The sequence below is a fragment of the Chelmon rostratus genome, chromosome 9 (assembly GCF_017976325.1).
Source record: "Chelmon rostratus isolate fCheRos1 chromosome 9, fCheRos1.pri, whole genome shotgun sequence".
Taxonomy (NCBI): domain Eukaryota; kingdom Metazoa; phylum Chordata; class Actinopteri; order Chaetodontiformes; family Chaetodontidae; genus Chelmon; species Chelmon rostratus.
Genome location: NC_055666.1, coordinates 2739082 through 2763006, shown reverse-complemented (window position 1 = coordinate 2763006; position 23925 = coordinate 2739082). Strand labels below are relative to the sequence as shown.

The window sequence follows — 23925 nt, the reverse complement described above, 5'->3', positions numbered from 1 at the left end:
CTCGCATCTGTGCTTCTCTGACGGATTTTTCGTGTATCAGAGTTGGCCACTGGTGCGAAATAGCAGCTCTGGGAGGAAGCAGCGAAGTAAATGCTCCATGCAACGTCACCAAAGCTGTTGGAAAAAAAAAAACGTTGAAATGTTTTAGAGGGGACTCTTCCTTTAATATTTCTTGAACCCAGTGTAATAGATTGAAAGCAGGCATCCAAGAAGCAGAGAGAGCCAAGGGCAAAAGCTGCAGGAATTTCAGTTTAGTGACTGTGACTGTGTGTTTGTGCATCTTTGTTTATCTGCGTGCATGACTGAGAAATGGTGGCGAACGAGTGTGTGTGTGTGTGTTTGCGAATTACAAATCGAAAAGAAGGACAGGCCCCTGTGTGTCTATGTGTGTGACTGCGTGTGTGTATGTGTGTCTTTGAGCGCCGATGCGTCTGGACCTACAGAGTGTGAAATGGAGCAGGGAGGTTCAGGCTTCAGCCACGACACACACACACACACACACACACACACACACACACGTCTCTCTCACCGTGTTTCTATCTCTTGCTCTCTCGCCTATCCCACCAACCCTTCATCCTTCTCTCTGCTTTCATTTTCCTCTCCTTCCCTGCTTTCCCCACTTCCATTTCACCCCCTTCCTCCCCTTTTTTTTCCCCCTTCTGCTCCTTTTCACTCTCTTCCCTTCAACTTGCTCTATATCTCTCCGTCGCCGCTTTATTCCGCCTCTTTATCTCTCTGGATAAAGCTCTCCCTGCTGTGGAGTTTGTTTTTCCCCCTGCTCTGCCTTTATCTTCCGTTTGGATGCCGTGTATGTGTAGTGGCATAGAGAGAGAGAGACACAGACTGAGAGGGAAAGGAGAGAGGCAGCATCCCCATGTCAGGCCAATGATGGATTAGAATACTAAAATACTGGAGAGAGAAAGCAGACACACTAGACTCTCAAATCTGACATGCTGTGTATGAGTGTGTGTGTGCGTGCGCTTCTGTACGTGTAAATCTACTGCACGGTAATAGAACAATAAAAAGAACGCTTCTTTCCAAGCACACACACACACACACACACACATCCTCCTCCTCTATTCCTCTCTCACCCTGGAGGCTCTATTTCTCTATCGCTCTCTCTCCCTGAGTTGATTTAACGCATGGCTTCTCCGCTTGTTTATTTCAGTACATATTAATGTAAATCACCAGTGTCCACTCCCTCCCCTGTCTCCCCCTCCGCTGTCTCCCTTTCTCCCTCTGTCCATCCCTCTTGTCGTCCTGCCACAGAGTGTCGGCCCTAATGACAAACAGCCGAGACAACAATTAAAACGAACAACGGGGCCTGGTAAAAGGCCGTCATTCCGGCCCCCGCCGGCCACGTCAATCACGCGCCGGCCCACCCCTGCTGACCTCAATTAACCCCCACTATTGGGTGGTAGGAAGTGGGGGTGTTGAGGCGGCTCTGACCTCACTATCTCATTCTGTGTAATGGAGGAGAGGATGGAGGGAGGGAGGTCAGAAGAATCTGCTCATCGCCTTTTGAGGTAATTTGCTGCGCAGCACACGCTCACTTTTGTCAAATTTAGAGCAGAGTTGTCTTGTTGTTCCAGACGAAGCACAGCAGCCAGTAGAGAGTCGCACAGCCCAAATCATCTGTGCATGCATGTGAAGTGGGTGGTGCTAGAAGCTCGGTGCCTACACGCTAGGCTAGTTAGCTCACACAGTAGCTAGCAAACTACTTGCCAGCCAGCACAGAGCATGCTAGCGCTAGCCATTCATGTTAGCTGTTGAGCTCTTGAGTCAGCCCGTGAACTGATAGAGGCAAATCCATTAAGTATAGTTTCTCCAATTAATCATTATCACACACATGGTTAAAGCATTTTGAAATGGTATCAATCAGTGACCTTTCTCAGTGAGAACACCTCTCTTCACCCTGCCTGCTGTGAGCCCACATCAAATAAAGCCCTCAGACAGAGCTTCTTCTCAGGCTGAGCATGACCTCCAACAAAATGTCAGCAGACTATTTCCAACAACGTTTCTAAACTGCGCCGTGTGTGTTCATGGTAATGAAGGGATGTGTCAACCAGTGCGACAGAATTTCACCTGATCCTTTCAGCCTTTCAATCTGACAATAACTGAGCTGAGTCAGATGTTTTAAGGAGTTTGCTTAACCTTTCCCAAGTTGTCCTGACCTGCAGCTCTCTGATGATTCCCTGTAAAGCTTAATGAAAACACTTCACAGAAACATTTGCACTAATTACAATGAATGAATGTTTCATTGTAACACTGATTACTGATTTGTTAAGATTACAGGGCCTGTTTAGGACTCCTAGTTCATACTTTGGCAAACTGCTCACAGAACGTCAGGTTTTACTGTTCAGCCTGTTAAATGTTAAAGAAGTATCTCAGGTGAGCCGACAGAGCTTTACTGTCTCTTATCGCTGTCCGCTGACTGACAGACGCTTTGTCCGGGGGGTGTGTTCACACAGAAAGGCCTTTGTGTGTGTGTGTGTGTGTGTGTGTGTGTGTGTGTTTCTCAGCAGATGCATGCAACAGCAGGGCCAGAGAAAAGAAAAGGAGAGGTTAAAGTACACTGCAGACCTGTCACCTCTCTCTGTCTCTCTCTCCTTTCATTCCCGTTGTAGTTTGTTTCCTCAGAGGCTTCACAAAGCATCCAGCACCTTTCCTCTTCTCTCATTCTTTTATTCTCTTCCTCCTCTCTCTTTCCCCTCCCTTTGTTTCTGCCTGTCCTCCCTTCTCCTTATTTCTTTTTTCATCCTCATCTTCATTCCTTTCTAATCTTTACTGTTCTTATTTTCTCCTCTCTGCCCCCCGATCTATTACGTCCATCTCGTCTTCCCTCATTTGCTTTCATTCCCCTCACTTCTTCTTTTCATCTTTCCATTTTTCTAACTTTTCTCAGATACATATCCCATCTTCCCCTTTCTTTTCAGCCTCTCTTCTGTCTATTTCCTTCTTTTTCTCTTTTTCCTCTCCGCCCTTCCTCTTCCCATCCCTACTCTCTTTTCTTCCCCTGCTCCCTTCTTCCAGCCCTTTTTCCTTGCTAGTTTTCTCAGTATCTATTTCCTTTTTTTTTCCTTCCTGCCTTTTTCCATCCTCCTCCTTTCTCTTTTGTTCTCTTCTCCTTGCTGTTTTCTTCTATGCCTGCTTCCTAGTCCGCTCCTCCTTCATGCTTCCTCTCTGCTTGTTTCATCCTCTCCCTCCTATTTGTTTCCTCTTTCTTCTCTTCTCTATGCTTTCCTTTCTCCTTGTTTTCCCTTCTTCTCCCCTCCTCACCGTCTTCTTTCTATTTCCGTCTTCCCATTCCCTCTATCTCATCTTTTCCGTCCCTTCTCTCCCTTCCTCCCTCTCTCCCTCCTCTGTCTCCTTGCCCTCCACCATCTCTGGTGCCCCTGCAGATGGAAGTTAATTTTACACACTCTCAAGAAATAGGAAAGGAACAAGGAAAAAAAAATTAGTGTCAGCAAAAGATTTATAAGACATAGAAAATCAAGAGCCGGCGATTCTCTCTGCTATGTTTGTGCTCCAGGGTCCTTTCTGTTCTTGCTATAGCACACTATTTCTATCACTATAACCCCCCCCCCCCCCCCCCCCCCCACACACACACACACACACACACACACACACACACACACACACACACACACACACACACACTCATACACACACACAGACACAGACACTCCTCTCCCCCAGGAGCCTGTCAGATGATAAAGAGATGTTGTCAGGGACTGATTATCAGCCTCCCAACTAAAAACAAGTAACACATCAAACGCACAAAGACCACACAGGGACTTGGCCTTATTTTTTTTCTTAATTTCTCCTCCATACGTATCGCTCTCCCACTCGTTCTCCAACTCTTTTCATTTTGTCTCTGTGTCGGTGTCAGAAGTGGCGTGTGTTTTTCGCCTGCTGGGGAGCTATTTGATTTGTTCTGCCGTTTTAGAGCTCATATTGTTTCTGGTGTGTTGTTTTTATTATGACGGCTTTATTCATATCGGTGCCTGTGGCAGCTCGGGTCCCGGTCCCGAGTCACCGGGGAGGGAGATAGGGACGGGGATAGAGCAATAAAGCAAGAAAGAGCTGCATCGGCTCAAAACATGGCAGGCGGTATGTGTGCAAATGCATGTGTGTGTGTGAATCTATACGGTATGTGTGCCTATGCTGACGTGGGTGGGAACGATGAAGTACAGGACTCAAATTATAAAAAAAAGCTTTACCCAATTTTCTTTGCAATCTCTCTGCCTGAACCCTGCACGGGCGTGCACAGACACACACATCACATACTTGGCACTTGATGTTCATTAAACAATGAGAGACAAGTGTGTAATTTGTCATTCACCATGGCTGTAGAATAGGGACAGTGGCAGGGAGAAGAGGATCGCTTCATTCATCACCATAATAAAGTTTGACTGATGCATCGTATATCAACGCCACTTCCCCCCTCAGTCATTGTTAGGATGACCCACAGACAGGTAAGTCACAACCAGTACGACAAATCGCCATCCATCAGGAAGATAAAAAAACAAAAACAAAAAAATAACAAGGTCCAACTGCAGCCGCGGGGCATTTCTTTATGTGTGGGGTGTTCATATACAAACACCCAGTTTGCTGTACCACTCAGATGTGTTTCCAGGCTCATTATCTGCTATAAAATGGACAATGCATTTGTATTTCTTTTTCTACTTTTTAACATTAAAAACAACGAGAAAATTAAAATGACTATTGGCCAAATGAAGGAGCTATTCTGGAGCTATTGATTGATTCTGGAGTAGTGATAAATAAAAAAAAAGTCTATACCATAAAAGTCATGTTTGTCTATGCGCTCTAGCGTGTTAAAACACTTGTTTGCAACATCACAGGTAACATGTAAAAAGCCAAATGAAAGAGTTTGGAGCATCCATATGTGCTACTGATGACTGGAAATTAGGAGGCTGACATGAACAGTCTGCTCAGCTGCTCTCAGATACTGTCTGTATGACATAGACCTACAAGCCAGTATGTTATCCTGCTAACACATCTTGGCCTGCTCAGATTTATATGCTTACAAGTGAGACAAGCCACTCAAACTACCAGAATTTGTCTGGACCACAGGAACAGCTACATTATGCTCATTGGTTGATGGCAGTATGTGAACGTGCTACCACGACTAGGTCTCCTTTGCTCCCAGCACATTAACACACTGCAGCTGCAGTCAGCCCATGTCGAACAAAGTGCCATTTTCAATGGAGGAATGGAAGGAAGGAAGGACAGAAGTAAGGAATTGAGGGGATGCTACTGACAAAACGTGAAGTCCATTTCTTCACTATGCTTCCCATAACTTTACAGCCACCAGTCCAGGTTTGCAGGTCCATTATATGTGAGTGTGTGCATGTGCATGTATGTATGTGTGCGTGTGTGTCTATGTGTGTGTCTTCTCTGTATCCTACGTTCTACCCCCAGCTGAGGGAGGCAGACAGGAGCAGGAGGAGCAGTAGCATGGGTTTAGGAGGGCCAGCGGTGAAGGAGGCAGCCCCCCCTGTGCCGGAGGAGCCCAGGTTGGAGACAGTGGCCCTCTCTGAGTACAGCGGGATGACGTCAAACTGGCCACCATCATCACCCTCTTCCTCTGCCTGCGTCAGTTCCTCCTCTTCTTCGCTCTCCACCACCTGGCAGGGAGGAGACGGGTGGGTAAAAATGTTAGGGCATGTCTCAGGTTTGACATCTTCGCATTTGGAGTGCTCCAAAGCCAGCAGCACCGAGTGAAGTCTGATACCTCTGTGCTCTCTGGGCAGATACTTAATCTGGTATTTCGCCATTTGTTTGACATCATTTCAAACAGAATATCAAGTTTTATCATTGAATCAAATGTTTCATGGTTCATACTATTAAATACCAAAGAAGAAATTAAGTCTTATTTTATATCATTTGAAATTGTATGTTTGGTTTTGAGATTGAATTTGATCAAACACAATTCATTTGTATTCCATAATCTGAATTTCAAATTGACTTTGATCCAAACACATAATCAAAACATAATTAATTAAAGGTGGTGTAAAGCAACTCAAATTATTCTCTCTGAAACACTGCGGTGAAGGACTGAAAAAGAACAGACAAGCACAGATTCAACCAATTCAGTCTAAATTTTAAATAAAACACAAAGTGATGTGAGGTGCATGGCGTCCAGCCATTTTCCAGGGCCGCTCACAACATTTCTGGGGCCCCTAGCAGAACTGATTTTCCCCCCAACATACCCTCACTCCAATATTGAAATCACTGCACGAAAGAGAATAAATTATGCTAAAAACAAGTAATCAGTGCACTTTTTTGCATGTCATTTCTAATTTGCATGGGAAGTGCATTGAGCTTAAAAAAGCTCAAAAGCTTAAATTCATTTAGAGGGAGCTTGCAAAGAATGTGGCAATGAGACTGGACGTCTTGATCCCTTACAGACCACCAATAGTGAACCCATTTTTTAACCATAACCATGATCTTTCTCTCAGTCAGTTGAAGGACATATGTCCACATTCAAGACACAGTAGTAATAAATGTAACAGGAGCAAGGGAGGAAGTCAGGCAGTGTTACTACAGAGGGACAGTCCACATAGGGAGGAGGTCCAGGTGGATGGATGGGTCAACAAAACCATGACCACAACCATCATTCCACAAGCTTAGCCATGTGTAACCAAGGTGATAGGTCCCATAACCTTAACTTTAACCCAAACCATGATCTTTCTTTGAAACTAACCAAGTCTCTTTTTTGTGCCTAAACATAAACAAACCTTAACCAGAGTGTTGTCACTACCTCACCACAGACTGTATTTAAACAGAGGTATTTCTGATTTGTTACAGTTTAGGAGGGCACAGACAAATGATGCCATCCTGCCGATGGGCATCAGAGCAGAATACTGTATGCAAACATATCTGCCAGTGTAATTTGGAAGACTTGTGTAGCTGCCATGCAGAGATATTAGAGAGAACTCAATTAAAAATGTAGGTTTGACTCTTAAAAACTTCATGTAATTTGGGGGTTTTACACATTTGCCCAGAATCAGTGGTCTGTCTGACGGGAGGGTTGAGGTCTGCAGAAACAGAATCTAGAATTGAGGATTTGAATTGTAAGGCTGCACTGTAACCCATGTTATATGTTTTCAAACAGACAGACTGGCAGCCTTTCAGAAGCATATGAACGATTGCTGAACGATTGATTGCCAGATTGCTGTTCAATACCTTGTTCTAATCTGCCAATCGAAATCTAATGTCAACTTATTACATGTAAGTGTGGGAGGATGCATTTAAAAAAGGCCTTTTTGGTTCATGGTTGAAATTCCAATGTTTGTTTTGCTATTTAAACATGAAGTTGAACGTATGAATATGATTCACTGCAGCGTTATGAGTGTTAAGTGTTGAGGACACCCAGCTGTTCATTCTCAATGATATGCACAAACATCTGGGGCAGCCCAAGGCTGATGCTAGGTTATTGTTTTTCCACTGATGATAATACACTCCTCTGTCATTTCATTGAAATACTGCCGCTGATACCTGCTCATGTCATGGTGTTTAGAATTTCTGGCTGACATTTTCTGACTCAACTTCAACTTTTCATCATCTAGTCTGACAGTTGCAGAAGCTGTAAACAGGGCAGTCATCTATCTCTCCTTCAGGGTGCTGCAATGGATCATGGCTGATGTGACAATAATTGTGTTCATTAGTAGTGAAATAGATTCTAATAAGTATTGTACACTGTGTTTGATAATGATGAGATGGGATGTTGAAAATATTGAGCCTCACCAGCAGAGAGAGCACCTTCATTCTAAGCTTCATCTGCAGAGTTATTCTTAGTCACTACCTTTTATCGAGAGTCTTTGTGACCTTTCCTTTGATCTGCTACTTTTATAACGCATTGGTGGGGGACAGAACAAGCCTGAAGAACACTGTTAATATTTCTTTGAAGAAAATTGGAGTGAAGATGACAGACTTGGGTTCTTTTTAGGACCAGTACATGTCTAGAGAATGTGTAACTATGCTAATATTGCTGTTGGTTGTGAGTTGCCATGGTACGTATGCTAGAGTGCTTGATGACAAAATAATTTTGTGAGATTTAAAAATTTTCATTAGTCCTAATGGATCAAATTAAGACAATACAGAGAGTCACTCTGGAGTGTTTGTTCATCGTTTTACATACGTTGAGGGCGACTACTGTGCCAGCATCTGCTCCTGGCAGCTTGTTCTGATTAGATGGGGTATGCTGGAAACGAACTGGTTCGTACACAGTGTGGCCTGACCAAAAGTCTTTGTTGCTGTTGGCCACACTCGATGGGACCATTCATGGAGGTGAACATGTGACAAAGGGGCAAACACAGTCTTGTGAGGGATCAAAAAAAAAAAAAAGAGCTACTTTCACTCCTCCTCACAGCTGGGCCTAAGTGGGTGGAGTGTGGTGTGGGGGGTAAGGGACGCTGGACGATCTGACAAGACCTCATTAGCCAGTGCCAGTTTGCGCACCTTTACCTTCTTAGTAACATACTTTAGTACATAACTTAAGTGAAAAGTATCCCATGGATCCTCTGACATGAACTACAAATTTGATTTCCATAAGCAGGAATAGTAAAGTGCTAACTTTAATTTAATTTAATAGGGTTACACATTAAATTTCTAAATTATAAGTTAAGATATATTGTAAATATAGTATATCATACAACACAATCTGTGTCTACTGACATTTTCCATTTTTTTCCACTATGACTTGAATACACCTTAACTTGTCTTCATTCAAGTACATTAACAAAAAAGGCAAAAGGTTTTTTTTTTTAATCCTGAATTGACATAATTTTCTTATTTTTTCCGATTGGCTGGATAGAAGTCAGTCAAGCTTTCAGCTATGTCAAAACAAGATGAATACCTTTACAAATGAGAGAACGAACAGGCTCCAGGTTCAAACCCACATTAAAATCTCACCTGGCTATATATTTGATTGCATGCCGTGTGGAAATGTAACATTTAAAACAAAGAGCAGTAAATGTCTCTAAGTGTGACATTTTTTTCCACTGCTGGAGCAGATAGTCAGCTTTTTGAAGTGAAACCTTTCAAATTCTTGAAAAATCACTTTAGAGAAACAAGCCAAAGCTCCTCGGAAAGACAAGACAAGCAGCAGAGTGACGGACGGATGAAGAGATTTGGAGCAGGTACGGATGGAGGGGGGAGGGTACAGTGAAAGATTGAGGATGCGAGACTGAATGAAATGAGAACAGAAAGAAAAGGGTCAATGAGTAGAAGAAGAAAAGGAAGGATACAGAAACTTAGGAAAGGACAGAAGGAAGGAAAGAAGGAGGGAAGAGGGGGATTTGGGGAAGGAAGAGAAAGGGGGAGACATATGGGCATGAATAAATTCATACTAATGAAGCCTGACTGATGCACTGCTTCCAACCAACACCTCATCTAATCCGCTCAGTGGGAGAGAGACACAGACGGACACAGAGAGGGAGAGAGAGAGAGCGAGCGGAGGAGGGCAGCCGAAGAAGAGAGAGAGTTGGAATCCCCTCTTGTCTGGCGGCCCAGATTATCTCTGGCAATGAGGCATGCTGGGAGCCAGGGAGCCACAGCCACGGCAGATTGCGGTCTGGCCAAACTTACAGTAGCCAGGACCACGACTGAATTGGACCACATTTAATGGTCAGCGGTGGACAAGGGCAGCCAGGAGCTGTGAAAGGAGGAACTCTCAGAACATATGTGTTCACAGCACATTTCAGCATGTCTGTGTGTGTGTTACTGTCTGCACATGATGAGCTGGCAGACTCAGACATGATCCAACAGGACTGCAACCAAAACACTTCAGGCCAAGCCTTGTCTGTGCGCCACAGACTGTGTGAAGCCTGATGGGCTGGGAGAGACAAGTTAAACACACACAGGCAGGACACTTTAAACATTTGTTTGGCCGTAGTTGAGGTCTGACCCTGGTCCCCTCACCACCCACCTGCTAAGCACCAAACAGCAGGGACATGTATGGCGACTATGAATAGGCTGAGACTGTTCACACCTAAACTGGCCAGTTCACAGGCATTAACCCAGGTTCATGCCTTTTCTCAGAGTCAGAACTCAGCCAAATCTGAGCTCAGAGATCTGCAGATACAGTGTGACTTCCTGACAATATCATCTACGATGAAATTATGTCTGTTTTATAACTGGTAACTGTTCATAATAGATCATAGATCATTATAAAGATGCTCCTTATATCTCCAGAACTTTTACGTTTTCTTCACTAACAAAGTAATCCAGTAATAGTTATCTGTACATCCATGATTACTACAAAGTGCAAACCAATATAGGCAAAATATGGGGCTCAACTGTAGCCCAGTTAACTGACTGACTCCATGGCAACATTATACTTCCTGTGTACATCTTCCAAAGCCCCAAATTATGGAGCATGACTTCGAGCACTTACGGCATGGATATCATAGTTATCATAGTTATAGTTGTCTGGGGGGGGGGCTTTGAAACCCCCTAGTCCATACTGTTGTTTTAATTTTTTTGTCTACACTGAAATGTGTAAAAAATATGAAAACAGCTAAATCGCTCTTCTTTCAATCATCAAGCAACAAAATTACACATTACAGCCACCATCAGGCACAGAGTGGGACAGCTGAGAAGTCCTCCAAATTAGACAGCAAAATATGTTGTTGTTCATGCCCTCTCAAACAACACATAAGCTCCATTCGGATGGGATTAACATCACGAGGGGAGGTAGGGAATGAAATCTTCACTGTGCTCCTCAGTGGTAAACTCATGGTGAAATTACAGCACAAAGCCAAAACCTCTCTGGGGTTTGCCAGAGAGTTGAAGGGGAGGCAAAGATACTGTGAGAGATGAATTTCCTATCTAAATAGTAGCTCAGTCACTTCTGAAGACACAGACATGAGACACATATCGGTCAGTCGTATCACTCACTGTGACTTACACTTTCATAGGACATCATTATCTTTGATGTCCATCATGTAAGGTCCATAAATCCCCTCAAAAATGACAGGAAAAGACCACAGCCCTGTTACTGTGCCTATGGCAGGGACATACATTGTGACTGCTGAGCTGATTTTATATATTTGTTTACAACTGATTAGATAAACAGGAGATCCTACAGTGTGTGGTGCTAAAAAAAAATCAAAGTTTCTGATTCAGTTGCTATTCTTTTTTTTTTTTTTTGAAATTTATGTCTGGAATCTTGATGTTGATATATGTGAGTCGAAGGAACAAAAACTGGCAAAAAATGGCAGAGAAACTGGCAAGCTAATATTGTTTATAGTATAGTATTTGTATTTTCTCAGTCATATAGTAAGGAATACTGTGACCTACATTTTACGGCCGTTAAACTAGAGGCCTTAGTCTTTGACCAGGTCTTGACAGGTGAACAAACGTGAAAGGATTTGGACCCATGCTGCCAGCAAATGTGCTTTAACAAAAGATCCTGCAAAGCTTCTCTCAGTTGTTGAGTAATCAGAGATGGAGAATCATTTTTGTATTTCTAAATCAGGCATTCCCCGGGTTTACCAGTGAATTTCTTCCATCTGTTCTTAGTTCTGAATAAACCAAACTGGATACATGCGGCCTCTCCCATCATCTGGACCTCAGCAGACCTAAAAACACGCTTGAGTTGGATCATAGACACTCTGTAGAATCTTTTGATGGCTTGCCAACATGCTGTGATAACTCCTGCCCCAAAGCTACTCCTTTAATCTTCAAATCAAATGCTGACTCATATTGTGTTCTACTACCACTGATGAGAGGTTTGACCTTCTCATCAGGATGGCAACTGTCAGTGACATCTGATCAAACAAAAGTATTACTGAATGCATTCTCTAAAACAAACACATTTCAACGTTTAAACATAAAACTTCCCTAATAGCACGCATCATTCTCCTGTTTATATCATTACTAGGCTTGTGTAAAATGTCTACATTAGTGCTCTTGTACAGGAGTGGCTAGTAACCATTGCATTAAATAATGCCTGCTGACTGCTTCGTCTTTTAAATGTTTTACATCCATGTTATTAGCTAGCAGATGCCACTGTGTCACAAAATCATGATGGCCATTTTTCAGCAATGTTAGCAGCCTGGCTCAATGTTGGTCTGAGGGTCAGTCCATCTGACAGGTGGTCCACGACGTTGGTCCAGACTGAAATATCTCAGCAACAATTGGAGGGATTGCTTTTAAATCATTGTCCCCAGATGATGAATCCTACTGATGTTGGTGATAGCGCCATTATGTAGTTCACGTGTATGATTTTGAGTGAAGTGTCTGAACAACTATTGAATGCATTGCCATTAAATTTGGTGCAGACATTCATGCTCCCCTCAGGATGAACTGTAATAAACCTTGGTGATCCTCTGACTTTTCATCGAGCAGGTCAATATTTTAACCTTAGTTTATGACCAAATACCTGGAAATCTAATGACAATCCCATCAGCCTCAGCTCTAGTTTGGGTTTTATTTCAGCTTTCTGAAACGCAAAACTGAGATGCTGAGCATGTTCACGTCAACATGTTAGCATTGTCATAATGAGCATGTTAGCATGCTGACATTTGAATTTAACTCAATGCACCCCTGTGCCTGAGGACAGCCTCACAGTGCTACCAGCAGGACTGCAGACTGTTGTTATAATTTTTTTTTTGTCATTTCTTCGTGTAATGATGCAGCCCCTTCTGATTGGAAAATTCTCCTGGTGGCAGTGCTACAGTATAAAATGGTCTACATTTTGAAACTTAGATTTTGGTGAAAGTTCCAAGTTTCTTGCATCAGACTTTTAAAAATTTTATGTCCAAGTAGAAGCCATAAAATCCAAAACATTAAAAGTTAAAACTCCTTACACACAAAACATTAAACCCTCCTCTGTGATCAGTTAAAATTTGATCAAAACATCCATAGATATGACAAATATATCTGTAAACACCAACTCCATCTTGTGTTGTCACAATCCAAAAGGAGCGAGGGAATATGAAGGTTTGAGCTTACAAAAATCAAATGGGAAAACGGGAAAAATAATAAACCAGATAAAATGCCCCGGCAATAGAGATAAAACAAATACCACAAACCTACTGTGACAAGTGACAAGATGAGCTCAAACCAAAGATAATAGGAAAGGCCTTGGGATACCAGCCTGAAAGGTAATTTAAAATGTGAAGGCGGTGCGTGTGATGAGCTGAAGTGTACTCACGATGTTGTTGTGTTCAGGCAGGTGGTTGTTGCTCAGCAGCTCATCCTCCTGAACTAGCGGGGAGGGTCTGGGAGCAGGAGGGGGGGTGATGTCTGCAGGCAGGGAGCCGGGGCTCCCCATCCAACTGATAGAGTTACCTGCATGGAAACACAGCCCAATCACAACCTCTGTGTGTGTATTTGTGTGTGTGCACTCCGCTGGCCTGCGTGCTGCCACGCTGCATCTGAGTGGGTGTGAACCCACATATCTATTTGGCAGCTTTATTGTTTGAGCTGTCGGCAGATAGATAAATCACCGAGCTTTATGGGAAGTGCATTGACGCATCGATCCAGGCTTTAGTGTTTGGACAGGCTCAGTGTGTATCGACAGCCTTATTGACAGCTGCTGTGATTGAGTGACACCTGGAGGGCTTTACCCTCCGGCTCCCATCCTCACACCTCTTGAGCCCTGCAGAAGCCTAATGCTGCAGATACAGACAATAAGACTCTTATGAATGCAACGGCTGTAGCATGTAGCTGACATATAAAGAGGCCGAGTTCAGTTCATGCTGTGAACATCACTGTAGGAGGCAGCCACCCAGAGAGATTCAGCAGACATCGTGTTGAAGGCATTTTTTCATTTATTCCCTTTGAGCTGTTCCTCCGAGTATCTTTGATGGTGACACATTAATTCTGTTTTCATAATTCTAGTCCTCAGATACATTATTTAAAACAGGATTTATAAAAAACAATATGGATAGCAGTATTTTTGGCTACTGTTTTAAATGTGACTCTATTCCAAATAATCCCTAAATTTCTAAATACTGAAGTGCTTTTGGGTAGAGAGTGTGAAAAAGCATACAGAGCATGATGGAATGGTAACACATGCCATAAAACCATAAGAAATTATCTCCTTATAATTTATTAGGATATTTTTGATTAAGAAATTGGCTGCATGATTAGGAAATGTCTTCAAAATAAATAAGATCCCTACATGCAGTGAGGCTCGACGGAACACTTTCAACCCAATTTCCAGCAAAAATGGGGGAAATACTTTCTAAGTACAGTCTTATGAAATACTCTTGTTCTCCATCTTTCCAAGAGTGTCACGAGAGGGACGATTGATACAAATCTTGTGTGTGTGTTAAGTTTGTGTGTTGGAGGATGTTGTTAGCTTAGCATAAAGACTGGAAGCAGGGGGAACAACTAGCCTGGCTCTGTCCAAAGTTCAAAAACACACCTGCCCACAGTTCTAGGATCATTAATTGACATGTTATATCTCTTTTATGTAGTCTGTGCACAAACAGACATGTAAAAAAAAAGTCATTGGAGGGTTTATCACACAGCCGGCAGTGCAGTGTCTCCAGCTACAGTGAAAAATTAGGTTGTCAAGCAAACCTAGCAACCTCACTGTGACAACAAGACCCACAGTCACTGTGCCTGACTGCTGTTTGCCAGTCTTTATGCTAAGCTAGCATCAATTATTGATTGATTAACATCAATCACCTAATCAGAAATCAGATCAGAAACAAAGCAAATAAGTGTATTTCCCAAAATATTGAACAGGTCTTTTCAAGCACCTTTAAGGGCAAACTATTTCTACTTTTCATTGTCCAACAGAATGAAGATGTTCAGTCTTCACATTCATATTCACATATACACATGTCTACTCTTTAGAGTGTTTTCCACCTCCTCAGTCCAGTGTCGCTCTTTCTTGTCTGTTTGGTAAAAGAGCTGAGGGTCCTTATTGGGGGCCTAAACGCAATCCTTCCTTCTCTAGAGTTCTCCTTTCCTCAAATCCTGCCTGGCCCCAGGTTTGCCATGTACTGGATGAATTATTTAGGGCTAATTTGATTAAGTAAAGATTTACATGGGAATACTGATCATCATGGTAAAAATGTTAACTGAAATAATAAAGGTCTTAACTAGATTTGAAAACTTTACTTTGGCTACTCAACAAGAGGCCCCAGATAATGCAGGTCCTACCTCAGGGCCATTTCAAGTGATACTGTTCACTTGAACTTTATTGTCCTGCTGGACTTTGCTGGACTATGTTGCCAAAAAGTTTTATGCAGCTAGCAAATCAACTACTAATACAAGTCAGACTGCAAACACCAAAAAATAAGAGACTGTCTGAAATCTGATCAAAATGTCATCAATCAATTCAGTTCAATTCAGGTGAAGAGCCAATAGGCAAAAAATAAATCAAAGTCAGGACAAGGGCAGACTCACGCAGACAGGTGTTGTGGGTGAACATGCGCTGCAGTCTCAGACAGTCCTGCCACTGGTTTCCACTGCCTTCACAGTTGCACCACAGCGACACATCTGCAGAGCTGTTACTGATGTAGTTGGGCGTCATGATGGTACCTACAGGTCAGAGGGGTCAGAGTTAAGTGTTAGCTTTAGACAAGTCAAAGACACACGATTTACCTTAACATTAATAAATCTTTATCACAGTAATTCAGAGATGTAAACCACAATGACCACAGCTAAAAAGACAGGAAGCCTCCACTGGCTTCTACATTGTCTTTTACTTTGAGCAATTTGGGGGGAAATGAGATAAATTGCTGATTGGCACAAACCAGGAACAGAATACTGGTCTTTTAGTTCAAACAAAGCTGAAACAGAGCCTGGAGCAAAACATGATGTAGACCAGGGCTCTTCAAAGTCCAGACCCAAAAGCAAGTCAATCCAGACCCAGCCCATACCTACTGTTATGGATTGGCTAGAATACTGCTTTCGATTTTGAAATATATTTTCTATTGATCAATAAATTGCTGGTGATGCTGAGTATGCAGGGTAGTTAGAGATCATTCACAATGATCCTGTTACCTGATGAGTGTGGTTTTAATATAGCTGACTTCCCTATCATTGACATCACAGACATAGACTCTGTGGCTTTTCCTACGGGAGCTGAAGGGACATTTTGAAGCATTAGAGGTGGTGTTTTCTGCTCAGAGCCATTTTGGCAATTTTTAGAGCCAAAAAATCCAAATCAACTGAAATAGCAAACATCACAGCTGAGTGCAACACACATACTCACAAAACATACATACTTACAAGAAGAAACAGTTCAACATTTCGAGAAACATGCTGATTAGCTCTCTTTCTGAGACTGAGATGAATAAATCTGTACCGTTCTCATATCTGTACATTAAGTTCGAAGCTGGAGCTAGGAGTTGATTAGCATAAAGACTGGAAACAGAAACTTGTGGTTTTAGTGGGAGTTACATGCATGAGAATTATGTATGCAAAACTGTATTTTTAGCAAGTGCTAGTTGCAGTGATTTTCCAGGTTTTGCCATCACGATGAGGTTGCCAGGTAACCTTTGCTTCAGCTGGAGCTGCTCAACACTGAGTTACTGGACCGATGGACAGTGTTGTTCACCAAGAAATAGTTACAACAGCAACTCCCCCTAAAACCACAAATTCTATTCTTGAAGGCGTTTGCTTGTGTTTGGAGCACAGTAGATAGAATGTGCTCATCAGTGAGCTTCTTTACCTTTCACTAAAAACATGGACTTAGTTTCCACGACATGACCCACAGCTTCCTGAAGAACCACTGTGAAGCTCAGTGACAGTGGCTCCAGCAGTCACCTGACTCCATCATACTCCCAGCTAATCTATAAATGGAGTGCGGGTGGAGCTGAGGCAGGCCGAATGAAGCCTGGTGGCTGATATCTAGCGACTAGCTTTCACTCCAAGCAGCCATGCCCATGATTACATAAAACTTTAAGCCTTAACAGAATTTAAATGAGTGAGTTGTATAAAGGTTCACCCCCATACATTTGTCACGAATGGAGAAAACTGTTTTTTCTACCAGACTGTGAACATGTTTGCTGTAAAGTCAGACATTTTAATATGGGGAACTATGGGGATTTTGACTTTTGGAACCAACCTCAAGTGGCCATTCGAGGAACTGCAGTTTTCACCACTTCCATGTTGGTTTCATTTGTTAGCCCCAGAGGCTTCTGCTTGTTCACAAAAAAAAAATACTAACAATATCTTTTTGTTTCTTCAGGAAAACAATACACTGCATTCGTGTTGTTTGGTTATCTCTGAAGGGCTACCCTTTAAAAATAATGAGAATTATGCCGCTTGTGAATTTAAGAAAGCTATGAGCCTCGTAGAAAACTCATCCATCACTGTCAGAGCGAGCAGAAAGCCACTCAACACTCCTCTATCCACATCTCTTGTCAGCTGTCATGCATCCTTACTTTCTATCTTGCTCTTTCTTCTCCTCCACTTCTGCTCTGTCTGATCACTTCGTCCACACACTTTCTGCCTCTCTGCCCATTACTCTCCTATTCCAGCCATCCACTCACATTACAGTGAACCACACCTCAAATCTCATTTATATCATGACACAGCTACATCCCTTTACACAAGACAATTTGGAATTTGATACATGTGAGTACTGTCTACATTTTTACCTCAGAACAATTCGCATCTCTAAACTGATGTCTGTTCTACTAAACATTTCCACATCACTATTGTATGAAATAATATGTGATACTGTAATCAAATTAATTTACTTTAAATTAAGCTGCCAGTAGCTACATAAATAACATTACTGTAGTTGCATTGGATGTATTGTTGAGCTACTTAGTTTAGTAGCAGAGTAGCAAATGAGATAGACTGACCAGTCCAGACTTACTAGTTGGGTAATGATGAATGTAAGGTATTTCTCCCATAGACCTACTTATTGATGGGCAGATGACAGCATGAGCAAAGGGACTGGACGACATGACAGCACCCCTAAAGTGAAGTAACAACATGTTGGTTGTTTCCTGGTGGCTCGTTGCAATATAGATTCTGTAGGTTCCAAAAAATTTGGGACACTGTATAAAAACGTAATTTGCAAATGAACCGTTTACTGAAAACTGTACGAAGTGTTTCAGAGTCTTTAAACAATCCTGATTGCTTATGAACGACTGAACCTTTCCAGGATGCTCCTTTCATACCCAATCATGATACTATCACCTGTTACCAATCAACCTGTTAACCTGTGGAATGATCCAAACAGGTGTTTTTGGAGCATTCCACAACTTTCCCAGTCTTTAGTTGCTCCTGTCCCAACTTGTTTGAAACACATTGCTGCGTGAAATTTAGAATAAGCAGATATTTACAAAAATAAATGAAGTGGATGAGGTCAAGCATTAAATATATTGTCTTTACACTGTTTTCAATTCAGTTTATGTCAAGAAGGATTAGCAAATGATCACATTCTGTTTAATTTATGTTTTACACAGTGTGGAATCGGGGTTGAATGTTCAACTGTTCACTTTTCTGATAAATTTGGTTTTAATTGGTTATTTGATGCTATAAAAAGGGGGTATGACATCATGATTGACAGCTCCTGTGTGCTTGCGATTGAGTGGAGCGGGTGTATGGGTGGGACCGTAACGCCGCGGCTGCACACTGATGCAGCAGTGACTGCTCTGCTCACAAGAAGGATTTAAATGCTGAGATGATTTCACAGGTTGTAAAGGAAGCCTTCACATCGGCTGTGTTCACAGTTCTTTACTCTCTGCACTCTACAGCAGTTCTTTCTAGCTTCAAATCTGTCCTTGCTCTGAAATCTTGACTTTTGTATTAGTTACCATTCTTTTTTCTTTGTGCTTGTTCAGTAGTGTACGTAATCCTATTTCATGCATAAGCTTTAGATACCATACATGTTATCACTGACAATTAATGTTGGAATGAATTTGAATACCCCGTAGATACAATTTGTCATGGTGCCTAGTTTTCAGATGTCGACCAGAATCACTGATTAATAATCCATAGTTCAAATGACCGAGGTCTCTCTGCCTCCCACATTTCTGGGAAATCTGGATTGTGATTTTTAAAAAGACAAACTTGATAATGTGCCACAACATCCTCTCCCCCCCGCATCCCGTACCGATCAGTCCAGCGTAGGCTCGGAGGCACAGGCCTGCTGAGTCTTTCAGACAGCCACTGGCCGTCAGAGGAGATGGCTGGCAGTTATTAAGAAAATCAGCCAGTCTGGACCTGGCAACAACACAAACAACAACACAAACTCAGACACAAGGAGTGGGCAGGAAATCTGGACGTGTATGTTGGGGTTTTAAGTCCAATATCAATGTTTTGTTGTTGTTTTTTTTTAAGTATTGACACATTTTTGTACTTGTTCAGTCTTTTGTCTGTTCTTTCATTATGACTTTCTTTGTGAATTATTTAATTATTTCTTCTTGCTTTGGATCCACTGTTTCTTCAGGATCTTTTCCCTTAAATAGGACTGTTGTGCACTGATGTGCATTTTTGATGGCCAATATCAGCCTGGTATTTTGTCCCAATTCTTATTATCCTTCAGTTCAATCAAGTATTGTTTTTTCCTTGCACATTAGACATTGTAGGTTTAAAGCTTTTAAAACAGCAATTAAACCATCATGACACAAAAAATGATCAATTAATGTATAATTATTATTATTATATTAATTATATATTATATACTGAATGCAAGCAACATCACACAACATTGCTATAATTTCTACAATAAATATGTCAAAAAACTGACCCACACGATGCCATCTCTTATAGTTGTTTTATATTCTAGAATGAACAAACAGCACTGGCTTGTCTGGGTTTCACGTCTAACCTGCAGAGGTCGTCTCGGCGGCAGAAGCTCTGCTGGTGGAGGCAGTTCGGTTGAATACCCTCCATCTCCTGGTAGGAGCAGGAGGGTACGATGGTTTTCCTCCTCCTTTCACCACACAGGGTGTTGGTGCAGGGACAGAACAGGACACCCAGGCTGTACTCCTCCGGCACCCGCTCCAGGAAGCGCCGCAGGGCCCGGTGGCACTTGTGCTGGTTGCATCGGTTGGTCCCGGGCACCCGCTTGGTGCAGGCCAGGACGTATTCTGATCGCAGAGAACCACACTTCTCATACAGGCCGCAGTCCTGTGCTGCCTTCAGGCATTGGTTCTCACCATCCAGCTGCATGAAAGATGAGGCTGAGGGGGTGAGGAGAAGTCGAATTAGTCCAGCACAAAACACCTGTGAAAGTTGGGGAGAGCCTCACGCAATAATTGCTCAAAAAGTACACCTTATAGATATTAGTGTGCATCTATGAGAGAAAGAACAACCACAAAGAAAGGGACAAATGACAAAATTATGACTGAATGGCCAAAGTCAAAGGAGTCAGCCACACACTGTCTGATTAAGCCTCCTGATATAATGACAATACACAGCTTAATATAAGAGAAATAAAACAACCAAAAAAACTGTGTACTAATTAAAGGGAACTTTTGGAGTGATGGTTGAGGATAATATAAGGTAGTCATAAAAATAAACAGCCATCATCTTCTGGAGTCTGTGAATGTCCATAAAATGGTGTAATATGTGTCATAATCTGACCAGCAGTGGTCTATATTTGCTCTGAACTGGGCTCTGCTCCCAGTAGGGCAAAAATAATGTAATGACTGCAAGAGAATTTCAATATTCTAATTTGTCTGACCCCACAACTAAAAAACAAGCTAGTTAACAAATCAGCAAATTCAGAACAAAATGAAACAGCATGTGGGAAAGTCTGGCAGGCGTAGCCGATCGAGGCCTGGTCAAAGCATGTGAGCCGAGTGGAGCGGTGAGAAGTTCCGCTCCTCGCTCACAGAGCTATTTGTTCCCTCCAGTCTCCTGCTCGAGCCCCTCCAGGCTGCTCCGCTCGATATCGCTCCACGCTCAACTCAGACGCCCCCCCGCCGCACTCAGATCACTCACCGCTGGCTCCAACAAAGAAGAAAGCTACGCTGTGCTTTAATTTTAACTTCAACACAATCCAGATGGATTTCTTTTCATTTAAAAAAACATACCCCAAGTCCACTCAAACCCTCAGGTTAATGTTTCTGTTTTCAGTCTTCAAAATCATTCAGGCCTTAGGTAAATAACTAAAAAGCACATTTAAACAACCAAATTGTCCCTCTGTGTTAGCTCTCTCTCTCTCTCTCTCTTTCTTTCTCTGTCTCTCTCTCTTCCTCTCTCTCTCGTGTCTCTTTCAAGACTTCTCTCAGTCTCTCCCACAATCTGAACATTAAATGTATAAAAATAAATGAATCAATGAAATATTAACCCAAACAGGTCCAGCTGGAAAACAAACTGCTCACACGATCAACAACTCAACCAAAGGGTTTTTGGTAAGACCGCCGCCGCCGCCGCAGCAGCAGCAGCTTTCATTCACTTAGAACTCACGGCCTGAGCGGTAGTGGAGCTAAACTGGAGAAGGATGGAGTGGGAGATAAGGCCACTCTCCAACCTTTAGAAAGAATCTGCTCTGCACCTCCATCCAAAATCCTTCCACTCTGGTCACATGCTCTGGCCCAGGTTATGCCGCACCACCCATATGAATGAACGTTGGACGGTGTAAATTGGTGGAAGAGAGAGCTAGACACTAGTTATTATATCTTTATTGATTGATACATATTGATTAACATGTCTGAGATGTAGTGATTCATTGAGCTGCAATACCAGCATGTACTTGTGTGACTGGTAAGACAGAGCTATAGAGCTGCCTGTCATACTCCAGAAATGGACACTGACTACCTAATCATAACAAAGACTGCAAGAGTGTCTCTCTGTGTGTGTGTGTGTGTGTGTGTGTGTGTATCAGAGTGTGCTTTACCTGCCACTAAGGACGCCATGCGAGTATCCATTAGTGTGTCATCATAGGGAGATATTTCCAGCTCATCCTCCCCTGGAAAAAGGGAAAACACAAACAAGAGCAGAGAACTGAGTGATCATTTACACTGTGACCCAGGAGGTTGGAACGAACAAATCTAAGACAAACACTACGGTAAAGACAGGAAACGGTAATTGAAAAACACCATTGAAACTCAAGGTGACCTCCCTCAGAGCACTGGAAGGATGTCATCGGTGTAGTCTGGAATGAGGCCATGAAGTGATCTGAAAAGATGACTGAATAAATGAATTCATGTGTTTCTCACAGTCACTGTCCCATGAAAGACATGGTGTTACGTTGGTGTTTAGTGAGACCATGTTCACTCTGAGGTGTGTGTGTGTTTCTGTACTATTTCTGGCACAGAAGCCAGACAGATTCTTTTTTTTTCCAAAGATGAACCACGTCCATTTATTTTTGTTTTCTTTTAAAAACACGAAGTGCACTTTGATTGCAATTGATTCATGTTATTGAGAATGTTTCAGAAGAATCTGCACTGAGAAAAGCTGAAAGAAAACACAAAATAAACTTGCTGTTTCATAAATCATCAGCCAGACCAACATGGGAAAGGACTGGTTTGGCCTGCATATCTGACCTGATGTACTGTAAGTTACATTGCCTCTGATATAAAAACTTCAGGATCTATAAACAGGCAATGATTCAGCAAGCTTTCAACTGCTGGAAATAAATGATGATTACGTTTGACAGTGGGAAGTTTGATCCCAGTTTGCAACATTTTCCTTTAAGGTAACAAGTTAATTGTGGTTGGTAATATCAAAGGGTCAATGTCACACTTTATAGAGGCATCAGTCTGCACACAGATAAGCCAATAAAATGACCACAGACAGCAATACAGGAAAGGAATTAGACAGAGGTGGAAAATCCTCCAATGATAAGAAGATCATGGGTGTAAACATGAGTCATCTGCAGTATGTTCCAATCACCCAAGTTCTACAGAAGCCATAAATCATTGATAACAGATCAAAACCAGTTACACTGGCCTCGCCGTCATGCTGTGTGCAAAGTAAATGAATCTGTGATACATGTTATGTTCTATCTCTAAATGAAGCGGTGCAGTGTATTTTATGACAGCTCACTGGACTGAATTGACACTTACTTTACAAAAGCTAATTAGAAGTGCAGTGCAGAGAGGTCCCTGTAGTAAAACCACCCCTTTGCTCATTTAAAAATATGAGCCTCCTTACTTGCCTCGATGAGTCTCCCTTCTTACTTTAGCGGAGATTGCACAACCCCACCCCCACTGCCTGGCACCCTCTACTATCTACGTCAGTAGCCTGGATATCCACTGGGCAGGTTTTGATTTATAGTTCAGTGCTGGGTTTCAACTTCTGACCACACCACAGCAACACCAGGCGGATGAATTGTACATGATCAGGCTGTATTGTGCTTTAATTATACTCCTCACAGGAAGTGTCTCTGCATTCATTCACTTGCTCTCTGATACAAAGCAACTGTTGAGTAGGAGACCTCTACCAATCACAGTACATTTACAGTATGACATGCACTGTGACAGAGATGATCACAGTGCTTTGCAGTGACAATAGCTTTACAGCTTAGAGAGCCTTTCTTTAACCTGTCTCAGCAGACACCTGTAGGAGAAAAAACAAGCAGCCCAAGCTGACGTATGACAGGTCTTGTGGTCTCCACATGGTACCGCAGTGCCCTCGGTGTGTAGTTACATTTTTGGGGAGGCACGCATCATCAATGCGTAGCTATGCCGCCTACATGCATGAGCTCTGTAGCAGTGCTGTGACCCCTAAAGGCAGAACTTTAAATCCAACTTAGGAGTCTACAGGCTTGCCAGCAGATCTGTGAGGCAGTACCTAAGCACAGTGGGGCTTGCTAATACTCAGAACGACGTTGTTGCTGTCTGGGGTCTAAGAATCAAGCAGATGTCAACATCTTTCACTGACTACAAGAAAACTTTTCAACAAAGTGACTGATTTCTCCATCTGCAATCAATATCAACATGAAAATGAGTTGGTTCCACCCAAAAGATATTGGCTTATATAATATAATTATATAAGGCCGATTCAGAAAGTCTTATTCAG

General features: G+C 42.4%; 1 protein-coding gene across 1 annotated transcript in view; it reads right to left on the bottom strand.

Moving 5' to 3' along the window:
- Positions 1-5435: 5435 nt before the first annotated feature.
- gfra3 (GDNF family receptor alpha 3) overlaps positions 5436-23925 on the bottom strand; it is a 45348-nt gene continuing 26858 nt past the window's right edge. Inside the window, exons 3-8 of the mRNA XM_041944690.1 lie at positions 21800-21871; positions 19784-20138; positions 19067-19176; positions 15397-15531; positions 13187-13323; positions 5436-5651 (exon numbers count right to left, since the gene is read on the bottom strand). Of these exons, the coding sequence (XP_041800624.1) occupies positions 5436-5651; positions 13187-13323; positions 15397-15531; positions 19067-19176; positions 19784-20138; positions 21800-21871 (1025 nt within the window). The remainder of the gene's footprint in view (positions 5652-13186; positions 13324-15396; positions 15532-19066; positions 19177-19783; positions 20139-21799; positions 21872-23925) is intronic.